General features: G+C 60.6%; 4 protein-coding genes across 4 annotated transcripts in view; 3 read left to right on the top strand and 1 right to left on the bottom strand.

Moving 5' to 3' along the window:
- ACA1_259550 (SNF2 family Nterminal domain containing protein) overlaps positions 1–873 on the top strand; it is a gene marked incomplete at both ends in the record, with an annotated part of 13,263 nt that extends 12,390 nt beyond the window's left edge. The window contains 2 exons of the mRNA XM_004333596.1: positions 38–285; positions 370–873. Of these exons, the coding sequence (XP_004333644.1) occupies positions 38–285; positions 370–873 (752 nt within the window). The remainder of the gene's footprint in view (positions 1–37; positions 286–369) is intronic.
- A 683-nt stretch (positions 874–1,556) lies between these two features.
- On the top strand, positions 1,557–3,265 carry ACA1_259960 (cystathionine betasynthase; the record flags this gene model as incomplete). The annotated part of the gene is made up of 3 exons (XM_004333597.1): positions 1,557–1,754; positions 1,984–2,536; positions 2,721–3,265. The coding sequence occupies 3 exons, from the start codon at positions 1,557–1,559 to the stop codon at positions 3,263–3,265; spliced, it is 1,296 nt and encodes a 431-aa protein (XP_004333645.1).
- A 2,522-nt stretch (positions 3,266–5,787) lies between these two features.
- Positions 5,788–6,122, bottom strand: ACA1_259970 (uncharacterized protein; the record flags this gene model as incomplete). Its single annotated transcript, XM_004333598.1, has 2 exons — positions 5,788–5,955; positions 6,024–6,122. 2 exons carry the CDS (start codon positions 6,120–6,122, stop codon positions 5,788–5,790), a joined length of 267 nt encoding a protein of 88 aa, XP_004333646.1.
- A 1,090-nt stretch (positions 6,123–7,212) lies between these two features.
- On the top strand, positions 7,213–12,740 carry ACA1_259980 (HEAT repeat domain containing protein; the record flags this gene model as incomplete). Its single annotated transcript, XM_004333599.1, is given in 19 exon segments — positions 7,213–7,341; positions 7,371–7,416; positions 7,472–7,656; positions 7,669–7,755; positions 7,916–8,053; positions 8,219–9,012; positions 9,174–9,186; positions 9,217–9,304; positions 9,410–9,441; positions 9,505–9,612; positions 9,808–9,891; positions 10,054–10,455; positions 10,630–10,839; positions 10,946–11,068; positions 11,235–11,306; positions 11,491–11,952; positions 12,100–12,162; positions 12,342–12,521; positions 12,612–12,740. 19 exon segments carry the CDS (start codon positions 7,213–7,215, stop codon positions 12,738–12,740), a joined length of 3,345 nt encoding a protein of 1,114 aa, XP_004333647.1.
- Positions 12,741–12,832: the final 92 nt, after the last annotated feature.

The following is a 12,832-nucleotide window of genomic DNA, read 5'->3' on the forward strand; positions in this document are numbered from 1 at the left end:
CACCGCCTCCCCTCTGCCGCGGCGGCGGCGGCTACAGCCACGTCGACGTCATCGTCGTCGGGCGTCCTACCTTCCTCCGCCCACCCTGGCCTCGGCCCAGCAGCGGCCCGCGGCGGATTGGCCCGCCTCGGGTCTGCGAGTCTGGCCCTCCCCCACCACCACCACCACCACCAGCAGCAGCAGCAGCAGCAGCAACACCACCACCACCAGCAGCAGCAGCAGCAGCCCGGGACTGGCCTGTCCCTCGCCCTCGGGCACGCCTCCGCCTCCACCTCCTCGGCTTCGGTGGGGGGCTCCACCACCACCACGACCACGACCACGACGACGACCATCCACCTCGGTGCCCTCCCTTCTCCTCCCGCACTGCAGGCGTTAGCCTGCGGTTCGCCTGCCGCCGCTGTCCGCGCCAAGGCCCAGCACCAACCCACTCCTGTTCCATGCGGACCCGTCACGCCGGGGCTCTCGCATCGCGCGACCCACCTCTCACCTCTCTCCGCGACGGCTGGCGGTGGTGGTGCCGGTAGTGGATTCACCGCCACCATAGCCGCCGCCGCCGCCAGTAGCAGCAGCTCCATCGCCCTTCTGCACCGCACCGCCGGCCGGGGAGGACACGTCGTAGCCCCTTCGTCCTCGTCGTCGGCCTCGTTGTCGTCTTCCTCGTCACCGGCGGCGTTGTCCTCTGTCACGTCGGCGGCTGCCTCGTCGTGGCCGCTCAACCTCACGCCGCTCAAGCCGCCCACTCTCTCCGCACCACATCCCGCCCCGCCAGAGGCGGCTGCCATCGCCACCACGCAGGCGGCGCCCCAGAGCTCCTCCACGCCGCTCAAGGGCAAGCTGCCGGACCACCACCACCACCACCAGCCCCCCACCTGACGTGACCAACAAAGACCTCCCTCGTACTACGTGGCCCCGCGGGTGGGAGGCGGGCAGGATTCCTGTTCCGCGGCAGCCAAGGAATGCCAGGGGGGGGGGGCGAGAGATAAGGAGGGATCCGCCAGTGGCGGCACGTTTCCGTTTTTTGCCGGTGGTCCCCGTGTGGCGTGGTCGACAAGCCAGGAGTTTTCCGCGGGGGGGGGGGCGGTAACGGAGAAAGGTACAGACCTTCTTTTGCTTTTGCATCTTTCCCTCATCTTCCCCTCGTCACGCCACACCATGCAAGCCCCTTCCCCCGCCCCCGCCCTCGAGTACGTGCTCTTGCTTGAGAGGGCAGCCTCTTGCTCAGCAGCTTCCCTCAAAATGCTTTGCTGTTGACGGACCAACGGGGAACACAGAGAATCGACGGAAAAGAGAGTTTACTACGACGCCGTGTCTGCCATCCGGTGGAGTCCCCTCATTCGCCTCAATAAACTCTCCGCCCAGTATGAGTGCGAAATATGTTCGTATTCCCTCGCCACCATCTCCTCATTTGTTGGCGTTGTCTCTTTACATCTTTTTTTTTGCCTTTTGTGCTTTGCACAACATTCATCTTCCTTTTTATCGATGCGTTTGTCACCATCTGTGTTTCATAATTATATTATTATTATTATTATTGTTATGCAGGGGCCAAGTGTGAGTTCATGAACCCGGGAGGATCGGTTAAGGATCGCATCGGCAAGCAGATGATTCTCGACGCCGAAGCGAGCGGCCGCATCAAGCCCGGCGATACGTTGATCGAACCCACCTCCGGCAACACCGGCATTGGGCTGGCGCTCACGGGAGCCGTGCGGGGCTACAACATGATCATCACCCTGCCCCAGAAGATGTCCCAGGAAAAGGTTCACCTTTCTCGCCCCACCCACCCACCGATACCGCGGTTCTACACATATCACATACCTATATATATATATATATTTTAAATCTATTTAAATATATCAAGAAATATGTGGTCGTCAAGAGACCATGGACGGGGATGGGCCTGACCAAAGCACTGGCGTGTGGCGTGTGGCGTGTGGCGTGTGGCGTGTGGCGTGTGGCGTGTGGCGTGTGGCGTGTGGCGTGGTGCAGGTGGCGGTGCTCGAGGGGCTCGGGGCGCGTATCATCAGGACGCCGACGGAGGCGGCGTGGGATGCGCCCGAGTCGCACATCGGGGTGGCGAAGAAGCTGCAGGGGGAGCTGTCCAACGCGCACATCCTGGACCAGTACGCCAACCCGTCCAACCCGAAGGCCCACTACGACAACACGGCCGAGGAGATCCTCGCGCAGACCGACGGGCACGTGGACTACGTGGTCGTGTCGGCCGGCACCGGCGGCACCATCACCGGCATCGCCAAGAAGATCAAGGAGAAGGTGCCCCACTGCCGCGTCGTCGGCGCCGACCCCGTGGGCAGCATCCTGGCCGGCCCCGGCCCCATCCTCCCCTACCGCGTGGAGGGCATCGGCTACGACTTCATCCCCGACGTACTCGACGCCGGCCTCGTCGACGAGTGGGTCAAGACCGAGGACAAGGAGTCCTTCCTCCTTGCCCGCCGCCTCATCCGCGAGGAGGGCCTCCTCGTCGGCGGCAGCTGCGGCTCCTCCCTCTACGCCGCCCTCCACGTCGCCAAGAAGGCCAAGAAGGGTACCCCCACATACACCCCGTACACTCCATACACTCCATACATCACACCACACACCATACACCATACAGCACACCCGCACGCACGCACCCCCCCCCGTCGTGTGACGGTGACAACGTCAGACTGACCCTCGCGAGTCACGTTTGCGGTTTGGCTGGTGGTGGCTGGTGCACACCACCACATCAGGCGAGCGTATCGTGGTGGTGCTGGCGGACGGCGTGAGGAACTACATGTCCAAGTTCCTGGACTCGAGGTGGTGCATCGACCTGGGCTACATGGAGCCGCCGGCCAACGAGCACTACGGACAGCACACCGTCGCAGACCTGCGCCTCGACTCGCCGCACGCCCTCCCGCCCACGGCCACGCTGCGCGACGCCCTGGCCTTCCTGCAGTCCCACCCGGAGGTCACCCACCTGCCGGTCATCTCCGAGGCCAAGGGCCTCGAGGGCGTGGTCTCCCTCGACTCGCTCACCGACGCCCTCCTCGCCGCGCCCCCGTCGGCGCCCTCGCCGCCCGTCACGGTCGCCTTCCTGGCCGAGTTCCGGGAGATCCCCGCCGACCTGCCCCTCGCGCAGCTCCACTACACCCTCCGCAAGAACGACGTCGCCTTCGTCACCCACCGCGCCTCCCCCACCGCCCCCAAGGCCCTCCGCGGCATCGTCACCAAGCGAGACCTTCTCGCCTTCCTCGCCACCGCCACCAACAACACGCCCTCCTCCTCCTCCAGCTAGAGGCCCCCCTTACCCAACTTTCTTCTTTCTCCCGCAAAAAAACATTTTTTAACATTTTTTAAATCCAATTTTGCGCACGTGGCGGCACATGCAGCAGCATGGGGGAAGCCAATGGGTAGTGATCTCAAGGCTGTACACTCAAGGCTTCCCCTGTCCCTGTACCCACCACTTCACAAGGAAGGGTGGAGGGGCTGCCAATTTACACAGCAATGCAGATCATTGTAGTGTATTGGGGCACATGCTGACTGGTGCATGGAGCATGACAGGTGGATGGCACATGCTGACCACTGCATGGAGCATGACAGTTGTGTGGCACACACCAACTGCTGTGCAGTGCCTGCATGGCATGTGTAGACACCCATGTGCACAATGGGTGTACAGCACACAGTGATTGCTGTGTGAAGTATGATGGGCATGCAGCACACACTGACAGCCACACACAGCATGACAGGCATAAAGTGCACACTGACCACTGTGCAGAGAGTGATTGGTGCATGGCACATGCTGGCACATGCCAACTGCCACACAGAGCACAACCACCACAAGGAGCATGACAGGCGCATGGTGCATGCCAACTGCTCATTGGAGCACAATGGGCACATCACATACACCAACCATTGCATGGAGCATGATGAGTGTGTCACATGCTGACCACTGCAGAGAGCATGACAGAGGTGTGGCACCTGCCTCCAAGAACACCCTCCCCTTTGCCAAAGCAAAACCCATGCTACAGTACTCCCACCCATGCAGGGTTTAGTTACACCTGTATTGCAGGGAATCATGCCTGGCCTGGCATGAGGGCATAGTGGCGCCCCTCCACCTCATGGAGGTGAGGCTGGAGTGTGTTTATGATGTCCTTGTACGAGGTTGCAGTGATGTGTACTGCCTTGACAGCAGACCCCTCAGTGATGCACATCTCCTTGAACACACACATGACCTGGATGAGCCACTGATTTGTGTTCCACCTATCATAAAGAAACAGTAGGTCAAACACACCATTTTCATGTATGTGACAACAAAAACTGTAAAACTGGACACTTACTTTATTGTGTACATGTGTGATGACTATGTGTTGACAACACAAAAATGGTGGTTCTTAATGGTTTTAATTTAAAAATAGCAAGACAAAATTGAGAGCATCTTGATGGCAGATTAAAATACCTTCTGTTCTTGCTCCTGCTGCTCCTGCTCCTCCTGCTCCTGTGGTGCTTGTGTCAAGATCCACTGCTGTGCTTGTGCTGGTTGTTGTGGGCACTGCTGTGTGTGCAGATGTGGGTGTAAGCCTCAAGACTTTGCTTTCTCTTGTGTGATGGTTCTGCACATGGGGTTGTGGAGGGCTGGGCCTCTCACTTGGTTGAGTACCTGTGCAGGGGTGCTAGGAGCTGATGCCATGGAGGTCAAGGAGGAGCAGGGTGAAGGTCAAGAAGAAGTTGAGGTACTGGATGAGGTGAGTTGATGCACCACAGTCCAGGCTGCTGAAATCCAGGACACAATGTCAGTTGGATTGGAGTGAATGATGATGCTGTCAATAGCACTTGTGATGATGTTGGTCTCAGATTCACATATACCACCAAGTCAAATGAACAAAATACAGACTCAGTTGATGCACTTGAGGAGCAACATGGCCACTTTGGGTTCCACTTCTTGATGAGGAGGGCTTCTTGTAGGCCATGAGCTTGGGAATCTTGGCAATGTGACCAGCAGCAACTCTGGATTGAACGTACAGCACTTGTTTGCTCAACTGATGAAGATGGTGTAGAGTCCTGTATGAGTATCATACACAATGGGTTGTCAGCAAGGAGGTTGAGAAGAGCTGCCATTTCCAGCACATTGGTTGTCAGGATGCATCAAAGCAGTCTGTGTGGTGAGACAGGTTAGTAATCATACACATGAGCCTTGTTTCAGAGAGGTCATACCATATCAATTCAGATTGGTGTAACCCACCATTTGGTTCAGCCTGTGCTGATCCCAGTGGCAAGTAGATGCATCAACAGAGATGTCACACAGGACAATGTCAACTAGCTTGGGATTTGCACAAGTGACCTGGAGATGTTCAATGCACTTGCAGAGGTCCTTCCAGTCAGATTTGGTCTCATTGGGTGTTCTTGCTGGTTTGAAAGGCTCTTCTGCTGAGTCAGTGGATTTCCTCTTCCCTTTGGCCTTCTCTTTATGTTTCTCCTTTTCTTGAGCTTTCTCCTTCTCCTCTGTCTCCTTTCAAAGCCTCTCCTGCAACTCTGTAATAACATCTTCCTTCTCAAGGTGGTGTCTGGATTGCTGAGGATCCAAAGAAGTTTCTCCTCCCTACTCATTGTCAGAATGCCCATCTCATTCCTTGACATAGAGAGAACTCTGCATCCTCTAGCAGTCACCAACCAGTGAGTGCCACTCTTCATCATTTGGTCAATGTCAATCATCACAGCAGTCATCTTCACATGATCTGCACCATTTTGCTTGAGCAGGCCTCCTGGCATGGAGAGCTCCTCTTCTGTGGGCTAGGAGGAGATAAATTGGTAAAAGTGCTATCAGGTGAAGGTATGCATTAGAATGTCCTGCAGTTTGGGAGCATAACCAGCTTCATAAAGAGTAAGAAAAGCATTCTGGAGCTTCAACAGCTCCTTGTCAGTGGCCATGGCAGATGGCAGTGTGACTTGCTCCTCTATGGCAGGTCTTGTTTGGGCTGTCCCATCAACCTGAAGGAAGTACAGGATTGGTGAGATTTATGAAGGACTACATTTCATTCCAAATAAAACACACATACCTCTGGTGCTGAGACCAAATCTGGTGACATCTCCATGATGGAGCTGGCTCCAGTGGTGCTATTTTTCTTGGCTTCTTCTGTCAGCTGAGTGTTGAGCATTATCTGCAATGAGAATATGTCAGTTATTCTATCATGTACACATATGTGATAGATTACTTATATATAATGGTGGTTATAATTGCTTTCCAGAGTCAATGTTCTGGAAGAGAAGAGAAAGAGGCAGTATAAGGAAACAACAGATACTGATGGCAAACAGAAAGGATGAAACAACTGATATGCTGATGGCACAACACACAAACTGAAATGATAACATAAAATAGTTTTATTGTATATTTAAAAGGATATTTCATCATGTCACCACGAAATTGTATCAAAGAATGCTCATAAGATTTCATTGTGTATGTGTACATGATGGGATGGTGTGTACCAATTCAGTCAGTTTCATCTTGTTCTTCTCCACCTCCACCACACTTGCAAAGTAATTCTGCAGTGGAAGACACTCTAATCCATTAATAACATTACTGCACATGTTTTGAAGATTGACTATTGCACCAGCTTCTGCCTTGAAAGGACAACATCCAAGCTTCCTCCACTAGGTGTTTTCAAGTATCACATCTTTCATTATGATGGACCCTTTACCCCAACTTGATCTTGCTCCATATGTGTGATAAGCCATACCACTGCCAGGGTGAGTGGTCAATGCCCTACCAACTGCTGAGTTCACTCCCAATTGGTTCCTACCACCTCCACCACCACCATGCTTTCTTCTGTTGCCTGCCATCTCAACCCTTTGCTCCAGGTGTTCCCTGGACTCTCCCACCCTTGGTCACAGATGCTGAGATTTCTCCAGAGCTGTTTTCCCACTGCTCTCAGCCTCTCTTCACCTCTTCCAAGGAGTAGTAGGACACACTGGACCAACATCAGACTGAAGCCACATGCTGTCCCCACTCTATTTGATTCCCTCACCCCACACTTCTGCTTCCCAGCTAACTGATAATGCACTCACTTGCTTCCAAACATGTGTGCAGGTAGCTCATCACTGACATCCTCAAGCTGCCCAGCACTTTGTCTTCACACCTGGCATCCAGGACCGAGAGGATGAATGGCGCTGCGCAAGAAAAAAGAAGAAGAAAAAGAAAAAAAGCCAAAAAGAAAAAGGACAAAAAAATCAAGCACAAGAGAGCCTACCATGGAGGAAGAAGACAAGGTAGCAGGGGCGGCAGGGCCAACAGGCAATACGCCGCACCGCCACCGCCACCGACAGCAGGAGGAGGAGAAGCGCGAGGAGGAGGAGGACGCGGTGGAGCAAGCCCTGAGGGTGCTTCTGGAGCTGCCCCCTCCGCCCAGCGCCCTGCCGGCGCCCCCGTGGCGCCTGCCCTTCTCTGCTGCCGCGGTGCTCCGCCACCAGCAGCACCAGCAGCAGCCGGCGGCGGTGGCGGAGTACGCAGGTCCCCTCGAGTACCTGCTGGCCGTGGCGCGCCTCCTCCCGCGACCGCCAACCCCAACTGCGCACTCGACGGCCGGCACGCCTTCCTCGGGCGGGGTGTCCTCCTGGCGCCGCCCGCCGCCCCACCAGCCCCAGCCTCAGCACCGCCAGCAGCCGCGGCATCGGCAGCAGCAGCAGCAGCAGTCCGTACGTGTACAGGAGGAGCACGAGGAGCGGCGGAGGCGAGAGCGACAGCAGGCCGCCTTCTGCCAGGCCGCTCGCACCTGTCTCGCGCGCCTCCCCTCCGTACGGCGCCTTCCTCCCTCCTTCCCAACGCGTAGTACCTAGCCTGCTCCTCACCGACAGCTGCGCCTTTCGTGTGTGTCGTGTGTCCGCTGGTGGTGGTGGTGGTGGTGGTGGTGGTGGTGGTGGTGGTGGCCTTGTGGTGGCCTGGTGGGTGGTGCAGGAGGGCGTGTGCCTGAGCGAAGCAGAGGAGCTGGTGGGCGTGCTGCGTGGCCTGGCCGCCGTGTCCGTGGTGGCGGCGGAGGCTCTGCACGCCCTGGGCCTCGTCCTCCTCGAGCGTGGCCCTGATCTCTTCGACAAGGTCCCCTCCACCCCCATCCGCCCGCCCGCCCGCCCATGTCACTCAGAGGCGCAGGACGCGTCTTTGTGCTCACCGTGCCGTGTGTGTCGTGTGCGTCGCGTCGCGTGTGTCGCGTCGCATGTGTCGCGTGTGTCGTGTGACATGTCTGCGCGGACTGGGAAGCAGGGGCTGGTCGAGGAGCTGGTGGGGTGGGCGCAGAAGGCGGAGGGAGGGCTGGAGGTGCAGCGGATGGCGACCAACTGCCTGGCCAACGTGTGCGTGCGGGGCGGCAACCGCCTCCTCCGCCACTATCCGCTCGTGTGGGCCACCCTCCGGCACAACTTCGGCGTATTCCACGCGCGCCTCGTGGCCCCGCACCAGCACCCCTCCCCCGCCCTCTCCAAGGTATCGAGCCCCGCCACCAGCTACCAGCCACCACCAGCCACCACCGACATGGGCAGCAGCAGCCACACTCACGGCGGTGGTGTGCGGCGCCGGGGATGGCAGGCGCTCTGCAGCACGATGCGGGGGCTGCAGGTGGTGCTCACAGAGTGGCGACGGGCGGGGGAGCGAGAGGTGGGTCCGCTGCTGATCTCCCTCTGGCCTCTCTCCCTCTACGGCACGCCCCGCTGGCCCGGCGGACTCACCGCCACCGCTACAGCCACCGGCGGCAGCAGCAGCACGACCCCGGCATCTCCCGCCCTTCTCCCCCCTCGCCCCCGCCCGGATGGGGCGCCGCCGCCTCCATGCCCACCGGCACCACAACTACCGGCAGCCCCCCTCTACCACCAGCACCAGCACCAGCACCAGCACCAGCACCAGCACCAGCACCAGCACCAGCACCAGCACCAGCACCAGCACCAGCACCAGCACCAGCACCAGCACCAGCACCAGCACCAGCACCAGCACCAGCACCAGCACCAGCAGCAGTACCAGCCGTCGTCCGACTCGGAGGGCTCTGACGGGGAGCACGCTAACCCGTACGGGTACGGCCTTCCCTTCCACCACCTTCCACCACCACCACCACCCCCTTTGTATGGCGGCAGCACACATCTGCTGGCTCTGCCCTGGCCGCGCCGCCTCCTCACGCACATCGCGGGGTGGCCGTGGCCGTGGCCGTGGCGGGGGGTGGCGTGAGCAGGGCCGGATGGAAGGTGCGCTTCCACGCCCTCGCGTGTGTGCAGGCCATCGCTCGCCACTGTCCGCGCGTCTTCACCGCACACTCCAAGCCCTACCTCCCCGATTCCGATTCGACCCGGCGCACCTCCCTCGGTACCGAGCCATTTTCCTCCCCCGACCCATCCGACCGGAGGACTGAATGCATGTATGCACGCGCGCCTCGGCTGTGTGACGTGTGGCGTGTGACGTGTGTGTTAGTGGGCGTGATGCGGGAGGACGGAGCGCATCGGGTGCGGGGCGCGGCGGCAGCGGCTCTGGGGGCGGCTCTACATGCTTGCCGGCCCTACCTGCAGGCCGCTGCCGACGAGCCCGGCGGGACGGCCAAGAGCTCGGCTCCCCTCCAGCGCTCCTACACGCCCCTCTCTCGCTCTCTCGCCGCCACCGTCCGCCGCATCCACCTCGTACGTCACAACTCCCTTCTCTTTCGCTATAGATAAATAGATAAGATAGGTAGATAGATAGATAGACTAGAGAGATAGATAAGATAGGTAGGTAGATAGATATTGAAGGGAAAAAACGAAATATCGCGGGCATGGTGGTGTGGTTCGTTGTACCGTCTGATGGCGGGTGGTGGGGATCATCATGATGGGGTCCAGGCCGTCTTTGCGTCGCTCGACGAGGAGGGCGATGCCGGGTGTCTGGTGCAAGTGCTCAGGGCAGCCGCGCAGCTGGTCGAGAGCGTCCCCTACCAGCGCCTCACCCCCGGTTACGCCCAGGCACGTACCACGCAACCCCTCCCCCTGCCGTATCGTGTGTGCGTGTGTCGTGTGTCATGTTGTCGTGTGTCGTGTCGTGTGTGGCTGGGCCGACGCTCATGCCACGGGGGGGGGGCGAACACTCAGGAACTGCTGGGGCGGTTGGATGGGCTGCTGCTGCTCCGGCGCGGCAGCGAGCCCGTACGGGCGGCGGCACTCGGTTGCGTGGGTGCCGTGCTGGGCGCCATCGACGAGGCCACGGCCGCGCGCGAGCTCGTGCCTTTTCTCGCCTCGCTCGATGCCTCTCCGCACGAGCAGCAGCAGCAGTGTGAAGAGCCGCGGCCCGAGGGGCGCGGGGTTGGCGCGGTGGGTGCGGGACTGGTGGGGGGCACCGTCGTGGAGATCGCGCTTCGGGGCTCACTGCTCGAGCGCGCGGCGGCCCTCGACGTGCTGGGGCGGCTGGGGCGAGTGTTCCCGCTGGCCCGCCACCTGTGGCCGCACCCGCTCCTGCCCGTGTTTGTCGCCGCCCTGCGCAGCCCGGAATCCTCCGTCCGCTACCACGCCCTCTCCGCCCTGGCCAACCTCACCAGGCCCCCCAAGGCACCCACCGCCCCACCTCCACTACTCACCACCAATGCCCCCCCCCCAATGCGCCAGTTGCGCTCATGCTCACTATTGTGTCGTGGTGTGTCGTGGTCTGTCGTGTGTCGTTGGCCCCTGCAGGCAGCCAAGAGCGGGAGCGACCACCACGCCTCAGAGTATCAGGAGGGGGAGGGGGAGGAGGAGGAGGAGGAGGGGAATGCGCGGGTGTGGCAGGACGTGCTGCCGGCCAGCCCGCTCCACGCCCTCTTTGCCGATTCGAACCCGTCGATCCGGGGCGCCGTGGCCTCGTGGCTGGCCAACATGAGCCCCCGGGCCTTCGCCTCCCTGCCCGTACGCACATCTCACACCACCACCCCACCATCACGTGCCCGCGCGTTGCATGGGTCCTGCCCACGCGGAGCGCTGAAGCCTCCGGCGTGTCCGCGCGCGCGTGCAGAAGGGCACCCAGCTCGCTTGTCTGCCGCTTCTCCTGTGCGCCACCGCCGACTCGGCGGCCTCTGTGCGGGCCGCCTCGGTGCGCACGCTGGGCGTGTTTGCCCTCTTCCCGTCCCTCCTCCAGGTACCCACCACCACCGCCACCACCACCACCCGTCGCGCCCGTGCGTGCCCGTGGTCCCGACCAACCCCATTCCCTTGCTTCCCGCCAACACACACATGATACGCGCATGGTACGATACGTATCGTGTATGCGTCGTGTATGCGGTGTGTGTGTGTGTGTGTGTTAGGACCTCTCCTGGATCTGCGATGCCGTGGAGGCTATCCTGGCTGCTTTGCAGGATCCCCAGCTCCCCGTGCGGGTACGCGTGCATCCCCTACCCCGCCACCCCACACACAACCACTGGCTGCGGCGCTGCTGATATCCGTCGCAACCACCTGTCTCTCTGTTTTTGTTTATTCCCCGTCCTCCTCTCCAATCTCTGGTGTGTCGTGTGTGTCGTGTGTGTGTCGTATGTGTCTCGTGTGTCTCGTGGGGGATGTTAGACGCGCGCCTGCTGGTCGTTGGCCAACTTCTGTCAGGTGCTGGTATCGCAACAGCAGCTGGCGGCGGGGGAGGAGGGCGCGGGGGCGGCGGCGGAGGATCTCGAAGGCGAGAGCGATCCGCTGGGGGACGCCACGAGGAGGGAGATCGCGGGCAAGGCCATCGAGGCGGTGGTAGCCGCCAGCGAGGACCACCACAAGGTGCGAGCCAACGCCGCTCGCGCCCTCGGGCACCTGGCGCCTCTCATCGAGTTGCGGCGCCTCGTGGCGGCCCTCCTGCACTGCCTCCAATCGAGCCTGCCCAAGGCCCGCTGGAACGCGTGCTACGCCCTCGCCAGCGCCCTGAATTCGGCGAATGCGCAACCCCGTCAGCCGGCATGCCCCGCCTCGACCCTGGCCCCCATGTGGCACGCCCTGGCCGCCCTCCTCCACGACGCCGCCCACTTCAAAGTCCGCATCGCGTACGTGCCCCCACCTCCCTCCGCACGCACACCACAGCCGCTATTTATATTTACATTTATATTTACATTTATATTTACATTTATATTGAGAGCTAATGCGCTCCACGACCGGGCCACCTGCAGAGCGTGCGTGGCGGTCTGTGCTGCGCAGGGGCGAGGGGCCTACGGTACCACCTATCTCGACCTATGCGAGGCCTTGCTCCGCGCCATTCTGGTCCGCCCTCTCTCCCTCCCCCCTCTGTCTTACCCCCGTGGTGGAAGCTTGCTTCTTGGGGAGAGCACCCATTCGGTGGTGGGCCATCATCAGCTGAGCCGGCTCTCATCACCGTTTGGCGCGCCGTTGGTTGGGGGCCGCCACCACCACACACGGGCGTGGTGGGCACCCTTGTGCAGACCTTCGACGAGGCGTCGGGAGAGAGCAAGCTCGACTTCCGCTACCGCAGCACGCTCCAAAGCCGGCTCGTCGACACCCTCACGCACCTGCTCCTGCTCTGCGACGCCTCGCACGACGTCGGCCCGCTCCAGCGACTGCTCCACGGGCACGCGGAAGCCCTCCTCGACTTCGCCGTCCAGGTACGCGTTGACAGCGAAGACGAGGACCTGTTTGCATGGGGCCCCAGTCTCTGACCCACGACCGCCGCAACGTTTGTGCCGCAGGCGCAGACTCGGCAGACCATCTCGCGCGACTCGCCGGAGACTACCGAGCTGCCGCAGGAGAGTGCGGCCTCCCGCCTGCGCGCCGCTTTGGCCGACCTGACCGGGATCGTCGCAAGCTTGCCGTCGTCCTGCTAGAGCAGCGGGCCTGGCGCAGCGACACGCGGGGGCCGTCAGAGGTGGGTGGGCCAGCAAGTCCGAATAGCACCAATGCACTACTGGGAATGGGG

The sequence above is a fragment of the Acanthamoeba castellanii genome (genome assembly GCF_000313135.1).
Source record: "Acanthamoeba castellanii str. Neff unplaced genomic scaffold scf7180000084769, whole genome shotgun sequence".
Classification (NCBI taxonomy): domain Eukaryota; phylum Discosea; order Longamoebia; family Acanthamoebidae; genus Acanthamoeba; species Acanthamoeba castellanii.